At 35.3% G+C, this 20,428-nt stretch overlaps 2 protein-coding genes across 5 annotated transcripts in view; both read left to right on the forward strand.

Moving 5' to 3' along the window:
- LOC116181334 (probable G-protein coupled receptor B0563.6) overlaps positions 1–14,229 on the forward strand; it is a 34,262-nt gene extending 20,033 nt beyond the window's left edge. Inside the window, exons 1-4 of one of the 4 annotated variants that reach the window (XM_031501656.1) lie at positions 6,683–6,795; positions 7,891–8,254; positions 11,203–11,885; positions 12,727–14,229. In XM_031501656.1, coding sequence (XP_031357516.1) covers positions 8,002–8,254; positions 11,203–11,885; positions 12,727–12,927 — 1,137 coding nt within the window. In that variant the 5' untranslated portion in view covers positions 6,683–6,795; positions 7,891–8,001 and the 3' untranslated portion in view covers positions 12,928–14,229. Of the gene's footprint in view, positions 1–6,682; positions 6,800–7,890; positions 8,255–11,202; positions 11,886–12,726 lie in introns of those variants that run through there. The other 3 variants (XM_031501659.1, XM_031501658.1, XM_031501657.1) reach the window with 3 other exon arrangements.
- A 1,265-nt stretch (positions 14,230–15,494) lies between these two features.
- On the forward strand, positions 15,495–20,253 carry LOC116179946 (cyclin-dependent kinase 10). The gene is made up of 8 exons (XM_031499763.1): positions 15,495–15,652; positions 15,705–15,826; positions 16,216–16,288; positions 16,585–16,962; positions 17,022–17,249; positions 17,300–17,518; positions 17,574–17,710; positions 20,067–20,253. Exons 1-8 carry the CDS (start codon positions 15,631–15,633, stop codon positions 20,100–20,102), a joined length of 1,215 nt encoding a protein of 404 aa, XP_031355623.1. The 5' UTR covers positions 15,495–15,630; the 3' UTR covers positions 20,103–20,253.
- Positions 20,254–20,428: the final 175 nt, after the last annotated feature.

The following is a 20,428-nucleotide window of genomic DNA, read 5'->3' on the forward strand; positions in this document are numbered from 1 at the left end:
TGGCTTTGCGTTTGGGTTGTATACGAGTGGGTTGTGATAATGTGGTGTGTTTCAGTGAAGAAGGAGTTTTGTGTTTTTTAACTGTGCTAGGACGTGTAACTTTATTGGGTGGACCTGTCTTTGTAGTGCATGTTGCGTTACTTGTATTTATGGTGTTTCTTTGTTCTTGAGGTTGTATTTGTGTGGTTGCTAGGGTTTTTGGTGGAGATATTGCAGTATTTTGTGAGCCTGTGGTGCTGTTAAGGTTTTTGCGCTTCGGTTGTATACGAGTGGGTTGTTTCTGAGAATATTATTATTATTATTATTATAGTCGGTGTTTCTTGTGAGAACTCAGGTGTAGCCTGGTTAACTAATCGCACGGATTAAATTCAAGTAACGATTAGGGTTTATTATTATTATTATTATCGTCAAATTATCGAATTTTTTATCGGGCACTATGATTTGTTAGTTCCTCTTGAGAACGCAACGTTCTCGTCAAATAATGAGTTACCGACCTTAGGGTCATTTGAAATCACCTTCCCGACATAGACTTTCCAATTGTTTGGGAATTACATTATCAAAATTGTGTATCAATTGCATCGCGTAACACTCTCGTTTAAGGCCGTTTTGAGAGCAATTTCGAATAGGTGTTTTCGTATAATAAGTCGCTCCTGTACCTTTAGGGCCATTTTTAAACACCTTCCCGACATAGACTTTCCAATTTTTTTGTTTTTTCTAAAAGGGCATTACATTATCAAAATTGTGTATCAATTGCATCGCGTAACACTCTCGATTAAGGCCGTTTTGAGAGCAATTTCGAATAGGTGTTTTCGTATAATAAGTCGCTCCTGTACCTTTAGGGCCATTTTTAAACACCTTCCCGACATAGACTTTCCAATTTTTTTGTTTTTTCTAAAAGGGCATTACATTATCAAAATTGTGTATCAATTGCATCGCGTAACACTCTCGTTTAAGGCCGTTTTGAGAGCAATTTCGAATAGGTGTTTTCGTATAATAAGTCGCTCCTGTACCTTTAGGGCCATTTTTAAACACCTTCCCGACATAGACTTTCCAATTTTTTTGTTTTTTCTAAAAGGGCATTACATTATCAAAATTGTGTATCAATTGCATCGCGTAACACTCTCGTTTAAGGCCGTTTTGAGAGCAATTTCGAATAGGTGTTTTCGTATAATAAGTCGCTCCTGTACCTTTAGGGCCATTTTTAAACACCTTCCCGACATAGACTTTCCAATTTTTTTGTTTTTTCTAAAAGGGCATTACATTATCAAAATTGTGTATCAATTGCATCGCGTAACACTCTCGTTTAAGGCCGTTTTGAGAGCAATTTCGAATAGGTGTTTTCGTATAATAAGTCGCTCCTGTACCTTTAGGGCCATTTTTAAACACCTTCCCGACATAGACTTTCCAATTTTTTTGTTTTTTCTAAAAGGGCATTACATTATCAAAATTGTGTATCAATTGCATCGCGTAACACTCTCGTTTAAGGCCGTTTTGAGAGCAATTTCGAATAGGTGTTTTCGTATAATAAGTCGCTCCTGTACCTTTAGGGCCATTTTTAAACACCTTCCCGACATAGACTTTCCAATTTTTTTGTTTTTTCTAAAAGGGCATTACATTATCAAAATTGTGTATCAATTGCATCGCGTAACACTCTCGATTAAGGCCGTTTTGAGAGCAATTTCGAATAGGTGTTTTCGTATAATAAGTCGCTCCTGTACCTTTAGGGCCATTTTTAAACACCTTCCCGACATAGACTTTCCAATTTTTTTGTTTTTTCTAAAAGGGCATTACATTATCAAAATTGTGTATCAATTGCATCGCGTAACACTCTCGTTTAAGGCCGTTTTGAGAGCAATTTCGAATAGGTGTTTTCGTATAATAAGTCGCTCCTGTACCTTTAGGGCCATTTTTAAACACCTTCCCGACATAGACTTTCCAATTTTTTTGTTTTTTCTAAAAGGGCATTACATTATCAAAATTGTGTATCAATTGCATCGCGTAACACTCTCGATTAAGGCCGTTTTGAGAGCAATTTCGAATAGGGTTTTCGTATAATAAGTCGCTCCTGTACCTTTAGGGCCATTTTTAAACACCTTCCCGACATAGACTTTCCAATTTTTTTGTTTTTTCTAAAAGGGCATTACATTATCAAAATTGTGTATCAATTGCATCGCGTAACACTCTCGTTTAAGGCCGTTTTGAGAGCAATTTCGAATAGGTGTTTTCGTATAATAAGTCGCTCCTGTACCTTTAGGGCCATTTTTAAACACCTTCCCGACATAGACTTTCCAATTTTTTTGTTTTTTCTAAAAGGGCATTACATTATCAAAATTGTGTATCAATTGCATCGCGTAACACTCTCGATTAAGGCCGTTTTGAGAGCAATTTCGAATAGGTGTTTTCGTATAATAAGTCGCTCCTGTACCTTTAGGGCCATTTTGATAGGAATTTGTAGGTACTATATATATATATATAGGAATATAGTGAATCTGACAGCCGATTTATTTGAATTTCTACGCTTTAGGGATGTAGTGAAGCTAGCAGCCAAAAAGTAAGCAGCTGTATTAATAGAATTATACACTGTATAGGGATGTAGTGAAATACTTAGGGATGTAGTGAAGCTAGCAGCCAAAAAGGAGCAGCCGATTTAATAGTTTCTATTCAAAATAGGGCGTGGTTTTCAGGGGAGTGGCCTGTTTGCAGTGACTTACACACTTGTTGGCACATATTAATCGCTGCCTACTTTCTGGCTTGCTACCTTCACTACGGTGTATAGTTCCTATTACTTGTTGCAAACTGTACACTTAAGTATTTGCGATTACGATTACGTTGAACAACGTCACATTGGAAATTCCTGTGCAGAATTTAATTCTGTAGTCATTGTTGATAATGTCTGCAATGCTAAACTCACGCTGATCTAAATACGTATTTAGTTGAACAGAAACGTCCTTATACAACACATTCAAAGAACTTTCAGTCCGTTGATGGTCTGTGCTTTCAGTCTCGCAACACATTTCATTAACCAGCTCTTCTTCTTTAGTTTGCGTGTTTGCTAATAAAAGAAGCGTGTCGGCTGCTTCCAAACGCACAGCTTTTTCTAACAGTTGTTGTCGACGGACGTAGCGGTCTTCACGTTTTGCCTTAGCTTCATGATTAACTGCCGATTGATGCCGTGCGCTTACCTGGTGAAATATAATCCTCTTTTGTAAAGCGAGCACTACAAACTTTCATTGTATTTGTTATGGGTTTGTCTATTACTCTATTCGTAAAAGAATTTTTCATTTTTTCCTACTCAGAGCATTTTTGGGGAATCCGTGCATTGAGACACTACACGCGTAATCATTTCTACACTGAGGACTGAGCAATAATGATTACTTTTTGTTATTTTTGTGTATTCACGTTTATTACATACCTACGTGAACTTCCATTTTTATCCTCAAACAGATAGTTCTAAAGTTGACCGCTACGCGGAGACTCTTTAGTGTGCGCTTGCGAATTGCTGCGTGTTGAAGCAAATTTTCGTATGGCGGCCATATTCTTGATGCACCAAACTACTTTCTGGCAATTATGTGATTAATGGATCAGTTTCACTAAAATCAGGAAGAAAACACAAAGATTGGCAATTTGTTGTTGATTACCTCAAAAAATGAACTCATTTATTTTGAGTTTTTTAGCGGTAAATATTGTTTAAATCTTGCTCATTACCAAGGAGATTTTTCCGTAAATAAACAATAAGTATTATTAGAATTATCATTGATTATACACACTATAATCATTGTATACGTAATACATATACATTATACAATGCTATAATCAATGGTATTATTAAATATGTGGTACATTGAAGCAAAGAGTATTAAGTTTATAAACTATCAAGATTCAGATTCAGGTATTCAACAGGCACACTACTCATAAGTCATAACACGGTTTAAGAAGTAGGTGCGACATGGCTCTATTAATCGCATAAATTCAAATGTTATTTCGAACGGAGTTGGTATTAACATTTAATTATAGTTATAAATTCAATGGTATTAATCTGTCTTGCTCTGAGCAAAGATAATAGGCGTTTTCGTTTTACCCTAACCATTATGTATATGTGATGTAATCACATCGAACTTCAGTACTGAAGTGAAGTAGAAAATAAAACGGGTAAAACGAAAGCTTTTCTTTGCTCTGAAGCATATCTATAACGGAGTTACGTACGTGGCGACATCTCAACGAAACTTGTACAAATATAAAATGAAGGAAGGTGTATCGATTACCGAGGAGATGGCGCACTTGTTCCTATTGTACATAGATATATAAATACATAGATACAGCCATACCCCAACATAGTTCAAAAGGACGTACCATCTATTACCATCACTTTCGGCACATTAATTACGTATAGCGCTATCCTTTATAGAGGTACCCTGAGCATGGAAGACAAGATTCGCATTATTTATTATAACTGTCAATCAAATTGTTAGCACAAATCACACAGAAAATTATCAGATTTGAGACTTTACAACATAAATAAACCGCCTTTTTATTTATTTAAATCGCATAGCAGCAAGAAATGTTACATTTAAAATGGAAGATGTTACTTAGAAAGCTGGCAAATGAAGAATTTGAAAAAATTACAGCTGACAACTGGAAGAAAGTGTGTGAACATGTGGAAAGTGATTAATTTAAAAGAGAAGTTATATTTGGTTGATGTTGCTGAACTTTATAATACCTAAGTGTTAATAATGACAGTGATGATTCGAATTTGTCAATTTCATCTGACGATGATTCGGATTGTGAGCTTTTACAAACGTAATGAATGTTCACTAAATGAGTATTATCACCAATTGGATATCATTGTTGTATTTATTTTAAATAAATGTACACGTGTAGCTTACTTACTACAATTAGCACTATAATTTCAAAAAGAAACCCCACCGAATGGTCACATATGCCGAAAGGTAGGCAAGACGCGTAGCGACCAAAATTTGATATTGCACGCACACACAGTCTAAAAACTCGTTTTCCTAAGAATATTGGACGGATCCTTCTTTGTGATCATGATACAAACGCACTGCATCAACATCATATAGGCCAAAATAATAATTGGAAACGAATTCTCTTCCTGTCGCAACAATTTCCTTTACCATTACGCCTAAAACCATGCAATTAAAATTAAAATGTTGAAAATAAACTTTACTTACTTACGGTTTATTTGATATTCTGCAAGCCAGCAATGAATTCAATGCAGCACATCATGCCAAACAGGGTAAACATTATCCCAAATTTGAATGGCGTAGTTCGATGTAATAAAACTATTTCAGGAATAACAATTATTATTAACGCGTCTATCATTATGGCAAGCACTAATGTTATTCGTATTCAATTGATAACGCAATAATTACATAATATTTAGTGAAAAAACCGCCCATCATGTTTAGGGCGAATATTTTTAGTTAGATTGGATTTCGCGCTATCGTGAAATGTGTCAACTGTCACATGACTTATGGGACGCGCTAAGTTTGTTTTAAGCGTCCGATTCGCGTACGACATAGTGGTTAATGCAATAAAAAGAGATAGAACATGTTTCATCTTGGTTAGAAAGTAATGGAGAGATGTACAAATTTCTTTGATATGTTTTTTAAAAACCGAGGTACGTTTGTTAAGGATGGCTGTATCTAGGTATTTATATATCTATGCTATTGTATTACAGTGACTTTATAGAGACAGTGGCGACAATAGAGTGTTTAATTTTTGATTGGTCGTTGAAATCGGTCGCCATTTTGCGTAAAATTTCACGTGTTTCCGGTAATAGATATGCTCACGCGCATTCCCGCGCTTCTATAAACATCACTGGTTGACAAATTTCAAGTACAGGTGCAATGATATTCCTACAAAAAATAGTATCATGACAGATGACAGCCTGACATTAGCGACTTCTGCAGTCAAATGCCAGAGGCAGACGATGAAAAATTTATGTTTCGATGGCCGTGAATTCAGTACCTAATTCATATACCTACACAATTATAAAATGAAGGAAAGTGTAACGATTACCAAGGAGATGGCGGACTTGTACTCATTGCATTTAAACCTATATAATATTCAAAGATTTAACTAACTATTCAAAAACACAGTCATTGAACCATTGAGTAATTACCTAAATATGAATTCACTCAACGATTGAACTGTAATTGCTGTACAGATCTTGCAAGACTCCGTAACATATCTTTGTTTCGTAAACCGTAAGGGAATTGTTTGTTTTGAAACATTTTTTTTATTGTTAGGCACGATTGCTTACACATGCAATCAAATTGACAAACAAAATGGTAAAAATCTAAATATTGCTTCTCTAAATTCAAAAAGCTCATAATACTTTAGGGCCAAACTTAAATTATTTCATAGTAAAACGTATTGTCGCTCTTCGATCCCTCGATATACGTATGTACGTATCCGAGATTTCTTTAACAATTGTCTTTTAATTATCTAAAACGCCCTCATTTCCTTTTCAATACGAACCATGCCAACTGTAAAATACACCACTTACGCATTTTATATCCGAGAACGATAATTACATTACTATACACAAAAGGGTGTAATGTAGCGCTCTAATTTTACAAGTTGAATTGGTAGTGCGCTTGTATTTTGATTTTAAGGGTAGTAGTCAACGGCGCCTAGTTTCGACTGAGTTCAGTAGCGTCTGTGACGCCTGCTAAGCTGTGTGGGTGCATATAGTGTGTTTATTATTTAAAGATACTACATTGTCACTTGCTCAATTTCCCGTTTTTAAAATTCATAACGGGGTAAATAAAGGTAGGTACGTAAGAGTTAATAGAGTTTTGATAAAGATGTTCATTTCAATAGGCGATGTACTATATCCTTGTATGAATCAAAGTACCTATAGATACCTATCTGTGCTGTTACCGGCGAAATTATACGAAATGTTGATGGTTGTTAAACTTTTATTAAGTGAAAGCTGCGGAAACTGTCGCAAAAGCAGCACTTCAATTTTCAAGAAGACGCTGTTTATTTCCATCTTGTTGCCATTAAACGGTCTCTAAAGTTTTAGGTTTCCTAATAGCAGATTTATTTATATAACTCCGATATGCTACACGTTTTAAAACAATGAGCGTTAAGTAAATAGAAACTTCGCTTTAATGAAAAAATCAAACCGATCATTCAATTTAAAAGGTCTTAAAAACCACAACGACAGATAACGAAATGACTTTACCTACTTATTATTTTTTTCTTTTGGGTATACCTACCTATGTAATAATTTGGTACTTATACGTATCTCTCCGAGTTACTTGCTTCATTGATTTAGGGTCAGGTTTTCTTATTGTTGTTAAGTCTAGGTATCTTAGTATCTATCAGTTAGTTTCCAACCCTTATATTTATACTGATTAACTGTTATAGGTAAATTATTAGTTACGTTGAGGTACCTATCTAGTAGAGTAATCTGTTCTAATAGTGATGTGTGACTGAAGGCAAACGGTCAGTGAGTGTGGAGTTCACGTCTAAATAAAGCATTCAGTTCCGTTCCCAATAAACAAGCATCCCATTCTAATTTAGTTTCCTGCTGTGAGCTTTTATTGTTAATTAAACGTAATGAATTAAAAGCAAACACAGACTTTTACGTACCTATCAAAAAACCTTTTAGTGAACTCGGCACCTTCGATCCCCATAATTTTGAAACGTGTAGCTAGAGGCCTTATTCTTTATACTTACGACCTTATATAAATAACTTCGAACGTATTTTAAAGTGTTCAGACGATTTTACAGAAAGCTCCTAACGGCACATTTTCTTGATAAATGATGCAAAGAGAGTATATTACCTTTGATAAATTAAGAGGTCCTTGTGATGGTTAGATTGTTATATATAGGTACTAACTTACATTTTAATTTCAGAAACGATACCTATACCATTTCTCAACTTTTTCGTGGCGTCGGTCAAGACAAGACACATTTATACCAATATGTTCAATTTTATGGATATTAATGGCATGACAATGTGAGAATATGTCTATGCTTTATTCGAGTGAATCGCCTGGGAGCATTTTGTGTTCTAATAGTAGCCTTTCGGGATGTGCTTTATGTCCATGGATGAATGGTTCTATGTGGATTGAAGAATCTCGTACTGCAATCTTACGAAGGTATGCGTATGGAATTACACTGCCGGCTATTTGCAGCCTTGGAATTGTTGGAAACGTTCTCAATCTTGTCGTTCTCACAAGAAGAAATATGCGGGGAATTGCTTATATTTATATGAGAGGTAGGTACCTTAAGTGAAACATCTTCACCTGATGGCAATTCCGTTTTTATGAAACATTATTATTTATGTTGTTTATGTAGGTAGGTAGGTACATACCTCATCCAAATGTGTCGGTCAAAGACAAATTCGATCTGTTGATGATTGGTTTCGGGACATACCGTCAAGTATAAATTAAAGAAACCCACTTTCGAAAAAGTACCTACTCTCGTTATTCATTTATCATTACCTATACCTATAGGTACTTTTTGATTTTCGAGCACTTGTTATACCTAAGGTAAAATGGTAAAAGTTTTGATTATAGCGTAATTAGAATTTTTTGTACAATTAAACGTAATTCCTATATTCCCAGAACAGAATGCATGCTACAATGATGTTCACTACGACAGCTGCACCCCGTTTGCCTAGCGTTTCCAGCTTCAAGCGAAATTAGGTAGCCACCAGACCAGGCCGCGCCGTTTATGCTTTGTCGGGAAATCACACAAACATTGTTATTACTTCTGATGTTTATGCTAGCGTTTTTAGGTACCTACTCGTAATGAGTGATCGGGAGTAATGATATAAGGATTGCGCGAAGGGGGTGGCGGGTGAGGATCATTCTGTTCTAGCATTTTAATTTGATCAAATTTTATATAGGTACTTACCTAGAAAATTTTTCCATAATATAGAATTGATATTACTGTCAAATAAGTATACCGTACACATATATTTCAAACATTTCGTGCAAGAACAGATCCTTTAAAAAGCGGTTCGTTTATCACAATTACGTATTTATATAGGTATTATCATTGAATAATAAATGGTATTATTTAACATCGAATTATTTATTCAATGATAACACAAGATCGTTTTTACGATGAAGTACCTACCTATGCCAAAAGGAAATACTAGAGGTACCTATGGGCATTGAATTTATAACTATCTATAAATTCAATGCTGTACAACATTGCTATACCTACCTATGATGAATATTAAATAGGAAAGGCCCAAGAAAGTATTTGCTCTACTCTACAATTTTACTTAAAAAAAAACAAATGTAAGTATAGGAATTAACAATTTTATCACAGGAAACATTTTGGAAGCACAAAATTAAAAATGGGTTTTACTTGCACGGTTTAAGCCTATAGATACATTTCCCATCATAAACATGTTGAAGAATCAAAATGGTTATCTATTTTATTGTAAATTAAACTTTCGTAATAGGTACTATAGGTTTATATTCTACTCGTATCGTTAACATTAATTTTATTAAACGGATTACCCTTGAAAATTAAAACGGCTTCGGATTGAACAAGAGCAATTTGTGGAAGAGCTTTAAATTGATTGCTACCTAAATGTAAATATTTTAAGTGTTTTAACGTGTTAAATGTGTTTGGGTTAACTTGATTCAATAAGTTCCGATCTAAGTATAACTTGACTAGATTTGGTAATTGCATAAAAGTGTTGAGCTTTAGTTTTTTAATCTTATTATTACTCAAAACTAGTGTGCTTATACTTTTTGAATTTAAAAATGGCGTTTTGGGCAGCAATATTTCGTTATCGTTTATTAGAAGAGTATCTAGTTTTTCGTATGGTAGAAATATATCTTTGACAATTTTTCTTAAACGATTTCCTGAAAGATCCAGCAGCTGTAAATTAGGCAATTTGATAAGAACAAAGTCAGGGACAGTCACTAATCGCATGTGGTCTGCATGTAAAGTGGTTGCTGACTGTATTCCAGGAAAATCTGGTATAAAAGATCTGTTACCAAGTGACCTTATGTCAACACATTGGATGGTGTTTGGTATTCTCCATAAATCACGTGTGTCTAGAACTGCCGTATTATTATCATCACAAGGCACGCCATTTATAACATTGTATGTCCATGACCTTAAAAGTAGACGGGATAAACATTTATGTCTCCAGTCTCCAACTAACTTTTCTAGAACAATACTTACATACATATAACAACAAACAATACGTTACCCCATACTGAATTCGGTAACAGAGCCGCAATATGTCGCATTGCGCAATAATATGGTTCAGAGTTACGGTGGTTAAATAACGATAGTTTCTGCAGATCTGAGGTTAATAAATATTTCTCTTATCTGGTGCCAGTTTTTAAACGCTTAATCTTTAAAATGTTCGATTATTTTGTCACAAGATAAAAATGTTTTGCAACTTTCATATTTTTTCCGCAGTGTGTACTTATACGAAATTGTAAATGCCTCTCTTATATGGACTGAGACTGAGGGTGTTATTATGCAACTATAACATTTGTTCAATGTTAGTTCTCCCCCAGCCTACTAGCTAGATCGGCAACTTTATATAGTAACCATATTTCGTTTTACACCTTCTTACTAGATATAATAATAATATGTACCTATAGTAAGTACAGGCCCAAATAACTATAGAATATGAAGTAGCAGGGGTGGCCGGTATTTTGCTAGGTAGGGCTTAAGAGGTTTTTGATAAATACTTCCTCTACAGCTGTAATTTGTACCTATGTATTACTGTTCAGTTGGCCAGATTTATATTTTGGAACCATTACTTAACCGTAATTTCCGTGGGGGCAAGACGTACCACGTTAATCGTTATAGGTGGGGCTCAGTCCCAACTGGCCACCCCCTGGCTAGGGGCCCGAGTAGTCCTGCTTTTATGAGCATCTGTGTTGCTAAATATCGTTCTCGTCTAAGTGCGCTAGGGTTATCTAGGTAGGTACATACTTAATTTAGACCTAGCCGTTCTGAAACGAATTCGAGGAAGATGGTATGGGTAGGTATAATAGCACTACGTGACTTATATCCGCCTATTATTACCCCAGAGATACCTCCGGGTACTAAATGTTAGACCCTAAATGGACCGCCAAATGGACGGCCAACATGGTCTATCGAGTATATTTGTAATAATATAGAATTGCGATACACTTAAGAACTTTTCGTATTTATATCTAACGTGCAAATTTGTTTCAGGTTACTCAGCTTCTGCTCTTTTGGCAATCCTTTTTGCTCTCCCTTTTGCGTGGCGCGTTTTAGAGCACCGAGATTTAGGAAGGTGGGAAAGTTCCAGTTTGGCCTTTTACCACGCTCATCTGGAGTTATTCCTCGGAAACGGCTGCCTTGGAGTTGGGGTGATAATGCTTTTGGCGTTAACGTTAGAACGTTATGTAAGTGTTTGTCATCCAGGACATGCTCGTCCACTATTGGGGTCTCCAAACCGTGTGGTTATTTTAATACCGCTGACAACGTTTTTTGTATATCTCCCGGTTGTCTTTCGAAGTAGAGTAACAAACTGCACCATATATCCCGGTGGCTCTAGTTTCTATCGGCGTCAGGATGTAGCTATGATTGTGGAGCATCCTTTATTTAAAATATACACGGTGATTTTGGAAATCGTTTTTAAAGTAATTCCCATAGTTTTATTGGGAATTCTAAATCTTAAAATTCTATTGGTTTATCGAAAATCGTGCGAACGTCGTCGGAGAATGACTATTAATCGAACGCCTGGAATTGAAGATCATCGGAAATTTGCCGAGGAGAAAAGACTGATGCTCTTACTTGGATCTACAAGTATTTTATTTCTTGTCTGTGTATCGCCTATGGTCATTCTGAACGTAACGCTGTCTGAAGTAAATTTAACAAGATATCCTTACCAGGTAGGTATAATGCATGGATATTAATAATGGAAAAACATACTTTTACCCAAAATCGTCATGAATCCTCCATTTTCATGCCTAACTTGTCAGGAAAGTTTAGTTTCCATTTCCGAGGTAGACCGGCCGCACCTGTCACATTGCTAAATGTCTGTATCGGTACCTAATGACTCCTGTCATCACTGACAAATTGACAATAATTGAAATTTTATATTAAAATACGATTTCGGGTAAAATTGAATACAAAACTCGTCAGTAAAATGACACTACGTGAATCGGAAATTAAAGTACTCGGTACCAAAATATTTCCTTGTCAGTAATGTGTCATCTTCCTGACTTTTATGCGAAATAACTGCTACACAATTTCACACCGCAACGTCCCGAACAGGGTGGGTAAAACGCGGGTACCTAAATAATTCACTACTTTTGGACCTGTTCACTATTTGATGTGGATATGATTGGTTATCTGGAAGGGGCTCTTTCGTTACGACTTCCTTCCTCGTCTCAGATCCCAAACCGCTAGGAATTGGTGCATCCCATTTCCTAGGTTGGCGCGTTGGTCTTTAACTAGCTAGTTCCAATTGTAAATGTAGGTAACTGATGCGAAGCTACATATAATCTGACCGATTGATAATTACGAGGAAGAGGAGAGGGGCAAGTTAACGAAGCTATTAATAAATACTGATTTGAATCTGAACGCGCGCCTTCCTATTTATCTATCATAAGATTGAAATGTGTGTCCACATCTGAATCCAGAGATTTTACCCATCAAGTTCCTGTTCGGGGTCTGATGCAGTGTTAATAACCTAGCTCACTCTATATTACCTATACTATTTATTTACAGGTTTTCAGAGCGTTGGCCAATCTACTGGAAGTAACTAATTATTCAATTACATTCTATATATATTGTATGTTTTCGGAAGATTTTAGAAACACTCTTTTAAGAACTCTGCAATGGTCTAGCGGAAACCTCCAAACAAGCGGATTTAGTAAGGCGACACCGCCAACGGCTACAACTACAACAACGCAACACCGCAGTGTCTGATACAAGATTGCGGGCGGTCACAGTGCCGCCTTCGTTTGAAAGAAATATTCCTATGTGGACAATAATTTTACCCTAGTCTATTATGTATTATCTGGGAAACTAATGCAAATTAGTTTCCGAGCATTTTTACATTTGGTTACCTTTTACTGTGCTATCAAAAATGAGATGCTGTCGAGTCATCTTTGGAACTTTTGTTTACATGAGAAATCGTACTTACTTAACTTGAACTTCCAAAGGCGACTCGACAGCAACTCATATTTGATCGCCCGTTATAATAAATCGCGGCAGAAAGAAGAGAGCGAATTGGATTGTGAGTGAGAAAGAAGTATGCATACCTACTCACGCTTGCGTAAATAACGAAATGTTAGGGAACTTCCGGTGCAACTGGAAGTTTTTACAAAATTGAACAATTTTAGCTGAAACGAGCTCAAGGAATTACTAACTCGCATGTATACACTGTTACATAAATATAGTTGCATTAGTTTCCGTTCGATACCAAGGATGCTATATAATACCTATATACATATATATATAGGACTCTACGCCTATTTTATATATAATATAGTGGACCCGGTTGCGACGTCGGATTTCCATTTGTTCTTTGTTTTTTTTTCTCAGCAACGATAAGGAGTTAATGGTTGGACTGGTTTTGGGGTATGTCCGTATGTCCCGTCCGATTTTGCAAACATTTTTTCAAAATCTTCTTTAAAAAACTTAAAACTCTGAACAAGGTATGATAATAATATAATACATGATTTCCAAGGTTCGTAATATTGGTGGAAATACGTATATTATTACAGCCAAATATTGCACATCAGCGTCCCGGCATTTTTGTTACAAACACTGAAACAGTGAACAGTGATGCACAAACATTTATTACAATTCAGCAGATTATAACAGTGAATTCTGGCAGCCAGGTTCGTTAGTGACGCCACGAACATAGATATCTGCCTATCCTATGTTATATAGCATCCTTGGCTCGAAACTTTGTAAATGCCCATAATAGTTATGCTGTGATACTACCTATACACCAAAACCTCACCTATTTACATGTATGGATTCATGTACGCAAATATTTCAATAAATTTAAACCTTAAATAAAAATAACAACAACCGCAGTAAAATTTTCTCTGTACAGTACGTATAACTCGTTAGGTATAGGTACTTATGAAACTGACCATATAGGTATTATTGTTATTTGTTGGTGAGAAATTTTAGAACAATTTTGTACGCAAAACTTATATAAATTATAATTATGTATGTTAACTGTATATAATATAGATCAGCTTTCAATGTTCATATTTAGGTAACATACAGGGTGATTCCTATAGTACCTGCCACCGTTTGGGAGCGTATAGGGGGTGCCTAGGGGAGTATTTTGATATAGGACACTTGGGGTCGGAAATCTAAAATAAGGGCGCCAGAACCAAATTTATCTTCTGGAATTTCACGCCTGTATGTAGGCAACCCAACCGACCGACGTTTCGCGCGGAGCGATGCAGAGCGAGTTAGCGCGAGGAAGCGACATGGGAGGGAAGGAGGGAAAACGACAGTCAAAAGCAATAACGTTTACAAGTGTTCAACGTGGCCACCGTTGTTCTCAATGCACTTCCTACATCTAGCCAACTATTATTATACTATTGCCATAGTGTTTATTCACTTGATACGCGTCGTTGCAGACGGGATTTCGTGGGTTTAAACAAAATTCTGATCAAGTGTCAGCCACACATCGCCGCCTGAGATCGCTCCGTGTGCACCGCCGGCCGGTTGGGTTGCCTACCTACAGGCGCGAAATTCCAGAAGGTAAATTTGGCTCTGGCACCCTTATTTTAGATTTCCGACCCCAAGTGTCCTATATCAAAATACTCCCCTACGCACCACCTACACGCTCCCAAACGGTGGCAGGTACTATAGGAATCACCCTGTATATATTTATCTAATAAATTTTTTAATTTTTTTCCACTACGTTTTGAACTTAACCTTCTTTAAAGGAAGGCTATGGCCGCATAGGGTCTGTTCAGGGAGCATTGAAGTCCCAAGATATTTACCTAGAAAACTTTAAATATGTGAAATTGACGCTTTATTAAATTTTAATTCACGCTTAACGTTATCAGTTCTTCTAATTGAGCAGCACAATTTACTCTTATAAATGGTAATTTGGTTGAATTGAAATTTGCATGTGTAAAAGTAAAAAAAGAGTGGTCTCTTCTATAAGTCTTCGTATGAAACTCGATGTCTTGAGAAGTGTATGAGCAAAATTGAACCATTTTTACATGACGTGCGTAAGAATAATGTACGTAGGGCGAAATTTTATAAACGAAAGTATCACAAATGAGGTATATACTGTATGAATTAAGTACCCAACTCATACATAAATAAATAAATCTTTATTGGGAGAACCGAGCTTTTCTTTTGCTGCTGCTCCTTCACGCTCATCTTATATTTATTTATACACAATGATTGTCTCAAATGATCTTACCATACAGATATTTTGTGCGCATCCTGTACATGGTTTCTAGTAATCTTGGTAACGGTGAATTTACCTTCGAATTTACACAGCGTTTGGCAGCACTGCGTATGTTTTGTGGTTGCAAGACCGGCGTATTCACAAGTGTGCATTTGTTTCCAAACAACAAATAATAATTAATTGTTTTAAAACCTTTTTGCTTTAGTAGGTGTATTTCTTCGGTAAGACATTTATACATGGCAGATATACTGCGGAAATGTAAGTAGATAATCACATTTTTATCCAAATGTAATTAGATAATAAAATTCAGCTCCATCCAAGGTTGGTTTACCAATCGAAAATGGCACAGAACCATCAGCTCCCATTACGAAGAAGGGCATTCTTACATCTTTCAAAACTGGAAAAGCGATGAATATTCCTGATTCTGATGTTGTAAGTGTGGCCTATGGAGATGCACACTTGCATATTCCTGAAAGTCTTGTGAAATTAACATAATCAGTCATTTACTAATTAGCCACATAAGCATATCATGCACTTAAGTGGATGCTGAACATTTTCCATCAGAATAGTTTGCAACTGTGATAAGGATTAACACGGTTTTAAAATTTTAACCAGATCCAACATTGCGCTTTGCAAATAAAAGAACGGGTCCTTTAAAGCAATTTGAACAAAATTGTGGCAATCCTTATTATCTATATCAGTTAATTGCGTTGAATCCCATTCTGGCAATTTGCACCGTTTTGCTGACAGAAGCAGGAATCGTTTTTTGCCAGAATTAAGTGTGATGCTACTTTACATACATTTAAATGATTTTTTTTTAGCTGGGTCGTTGCAGATTTGTATCAGAATTTGAGAAACTAAATCGAATCGGCGAAGGAACGTACGGAATTGTGTGTAAGTTTTTTAAGGTGACAATACTAAATTAATACTCGGAAATATTCAAATAAGTAACATTTTCACAAGAAACAAATAAAAGAAAAAGTACTCCCAAGAGTAATTATCTTACATAAAGGACCCAGTTTAGTTTGTGTGTCATAATAATTTTTATTTGGACCTGTAGCATAATTATTATGTGAATTAATACTTTTATAATGTTTGAAGATGCATAATTGTAAATTCATCTGTTAAATTATTCGTCTCACTTTGTTTGGTGTACGTATCAGGCGTTACTTACACTCTTGTTTTTATAGATAGGGCAAAAGACACAGCATCAGATAAAATAGTAGCCCTAAAGAAAGTTAGAATGGATTTAGAACGTGATGGTATTCCTGTTAGCAGTTTAAGAGAAATTCAAGTACTTTTAAGTTGCCGTCATGAAAATATAGTACATTTGAAAGAAGTTGTTGTGGGGCGCAGTCTTGAAAGCATATTCTTGGTGATGGAGTATTGTGAACAAGATTTAGCTTCTTTACTGGATAATATGCAGACCCCATTTACCGAATCCCAAGTTAAATGTATCATGATCCAGGTTTTACGTGGACTTCGTTATCTCCATTATAATTTCATTGTGCATCGCGATTTAAAGGTGTCTAACTTACTTATGACCGATAAAGGTTGCGTAAAAATAGGTACGAACCCTTTCTTTTATGTAAGTCGTTTTTATTGAAAGAGGTTTTGTTGCTTGCAGCCGATTTTGGTTTAGCACGTTGGTTTGGAGTTCCGCTAAAAGCAATGACTCCGCATGTTGTAACATTGTGGTACAGAGCTCCCGAACTCCTATTACAGGCGCCAACACAGACAACCAGTGTTGATATGTGGGCAGCTGGCTGTATATTAGGCGAACTTTTAGGTCACAAGCCCTTACTACCTGGTCGGTCTGAAATACAACAATTGGAATTAATTGTTGATTTGTTGGGCAAGTACTTCTTTTGATGTACATTTTATGATAGCGATATGCATTTTTAGGTACACCATCTGATGCAATTTGGCCCGGATTCAGCAAATTACCAGCTTTGCAAAACTATACTTTGAAACAGCAGCCCTACAATAATCTAAAGCAACGTTTTCCTTGGTTATCTGCTGCAGGTTTAAGGTTATTGAATTTCTTGTTTATGTACGACCCACGAAAAAGAGCAACTGCGGAGGAATGTTTACAAAGCAGTTACTTTAAAGAAGCCCCAACACGTAATATATTCCAACGAATAATTTATGCAGTTTATTTTTTTGATAAATGTTTTAGCGTGTGATCCTAAGTTAATGCCCACATTCCCTCAACATAGAAATATTAAAGGGAATAAAGTCAATGCTCCAATGGAAAGTAATGCGAATACAGGTGCAGGCGATCAGACCAATAATTTACCGGCCATTTCAGATTTGGTAATCATTAATTTTATAAAAGTAGATGAAGATGTGGCAGCACAATCGAGTGCACGTGTAGCTAAATCAGATCACACATTGACTGTCGATCTTCCTACTTTCCAACTATTATAATGAATCCATCCCTTTTCTGACACTAAATGATTATGATAAAAGTTTTCCCTTTTTGTAAATTTAAATTACAGCTGAAAGCCTGATTCTGTCTCTTAAGGATATTTATGACAAAATCCATGGGCTTCCGCTTCTTCCTTACTCCCAACTGTTCTACCATCTTTTATTTGATTATGGCAAGTCGAGGATGTTTTGAAATAAATTGCAAATGTGACAAAATCAATACTAGCTAAAAATCCTTTTGGCAACCTAATGTGTATTTTATTTATACAGGGAGGTGCCTAGTGCAACGCAGCATAGGAATTTCAATGGTAATTTCTTTATAGTCAATTACTAGCTCCCCTAATTATTTTAGAGCAAAAGCCTAAATACTTTTTTTTTAGAGAAAAAAATGCTGCATCTGTTCATACTATTACTTATAATTTTCCATTTTTCAAACCCGTAGAAATCGAGAACTTAAAAAATTACATTTATATAAATCAGTGATGCTTTGGAATCTTTTAACAAATTACAAGCGCATCGCATCATAAGTTATCGTTGTTTGACGTCGAACGATTTTCATATTTAATTCTGTTTCAACTAACCGATGCAATAAAAGGCATCTTAGGGTAATGTTTTTTTAGATAATGTGCATCAGATACTATTTGTTTATCATTTTCCGAACCAGAGTACCTACATCATCGAAGAAAAAAAACTGATTTGAAGTAGATTTGTTCTTAAACTTATATTCGGATTTTCCGCTACACTGCAGTCAAAATGTTGTATGTATTATCATTTCCCTGATGGTTTTGACGGACATTTTGAACGTTATTGCACTTGCAGTTCTTTAACTAATTTATAAACAAGTATAAATTTAATATACGTCAAAGGCAAATAATGAAACGTGATCGCTGTTTTTTTAGGTAATTCCAATGCATATTTGATTTATTGTAAAATGAACCTTTTTATTTTGGCGATTTCTACGGTTTTGACAAATGGAAAATTATAACTAATAGTATGTACAGATGCAGTATATTTTTCTCTAAAAGAAACGTATTTAGACTTTTGCTCTAAAATAATTAGGGGAGCTAGTAATTGACTATAAAGAAAGTACCATTGAAATCCCTATGCTGCGTCGCGCTAGGCACCACCCGGTATAGGTATTCCTAATCTTGGAACATTTCATATCCTGATGTATAAAGATTACCCACAAACCACGACTCATTGATTATAGTCATTTGTGAGATTACTTCAATGTGAATCTGCAAATTTTGTGCAACTACACTTTGGTGTGCTGCCAATTATCTTAACTACGGATTGTAATAATTGTACTCTAACAACCGTTCTGATTAAAGGCTCAGTTAACAATGCGATTGGTTGAAATTTGACAATTCATAAATCGTGTTGAACAATCAAGCACAAGACTCGATCGTATACAGTGCAATCTCTTGACTCCGAATGCGCTAAGGTCACAATGATAGTCCACATTTTTGTTTGTTTAAAAGTATTCTACATGTGTATTTTATGTATTCTATATATTTTTTCATTCATGAGAATTTCCGCTGTTTTTGAGTAAAAAAATTTCTTTAACATAAAATAAACGTGTCCAAGTTATTAATGTCCATTCCACACTTAGTCTACTATGTTCAGTAATTCGGACACATCTCTCGCAGCTAATTGTCCGGATTAATGAGGTTGCACTGTAATTTAATCATATGTCGTGTTTAACACAATGTTAAAAGATCGGCTATAAATAATGTAGTTTCATGAGAACTTGAAATTATTCTATGAAGTGAACTACTTATTTCTGGTTTGATAAACATGAGGTAACATCTTGACTTGTTTTTATTTGCCCATTTTACAATCAATGGTTAAAAATTGTAGAAGGGAAAATACCTTTTTCTGAAACTACTTTAGAAACAACTACTTTTGTGTCTAAATAGGGTGAATTTTCCTCTCTAGTGTGGAAAGTAAAAAACAATTGCTGCGTTAATCTTAATAATGACATTTAAAATTCAAACATACCAGTACCTAGATTGCTATGTGTGAAACTTCATTATTACATATGATTATTTTCAATTTTGATTGTAGTTTCAGAAAAAATTATGTGTAAAACTTGAGAAGTAATCTTCTCTAGTTGTACAAAACTATTCCCTTTAATCAAATGGGATCTGACATTCTCATATTTTAATGGTTTGTAAAATTGGTGTTTAATTATTCCTCATGGAATAGGTCAATACTAATTTATACATTTTTGAAATTTCAGTTGGGATCTCTGGTGAAGAAGCGAAGAGTAGAATAAAATGACGTTATATTATTTTACTATTAACTGTACATGATAAATGTCTAGTTTCATATTTGAGGTAATTGTAATATTATTAGTACATTTTGATAAAATTGTAATCATGTTGTATGTAGCACTGATTATATTAATAATATGTAAGTGCTGAAAAGGTTTGTGCATTTCATGTAAACACAATTTTGTGGTGAACAAGAGAAAGTGCATATACCTATTCCAAATTATTTGAAAACATAGGTAAATCGACGTTTACCATCTTTATGCAATAATAAAGTTTTGATGTAATTAATACTACTTTTTGAGACTCCTAAAGATCTGCAATCCTCCAT

This window comes from Photinus pyralis, unplaced genomic scaffold, assembly GCF_008802855.1.
Source record: "Photinus pyralis isolate 1611_PpyrPB1 unplaced genomic scaffold, Ppyr1.3 Ppyr1.4_LG9, whole genome shotgun sequence".
Classification (NCBI taxonomy): Eukaryota; Metazoa; Arthropoda; class Insecta; order Coleoptera; family Lampyridae; genus Photinus; species Photinus pyralis.

Coding starts and splice junctions, on each gene's coding strand:
- LOC116179946 (XM_031499763.1), top strand. CDS start 15,631: ATGGCAGATATACTGCGGAAAT. Junction 17,250..17,299: donor ATTAATTGTTGATTTGTTGG/GCAAGTACTTCT, acceptor ATGCATTTTTAG/GTACACCATCTGATGCAATT. Junction 17,711..20,066: donor TACCGGCCATTTCAGATTTG/GTAATCATTAAT, acceptor TTGAAATTTCAG/TTGGGATCTCTGGTGAAGAA.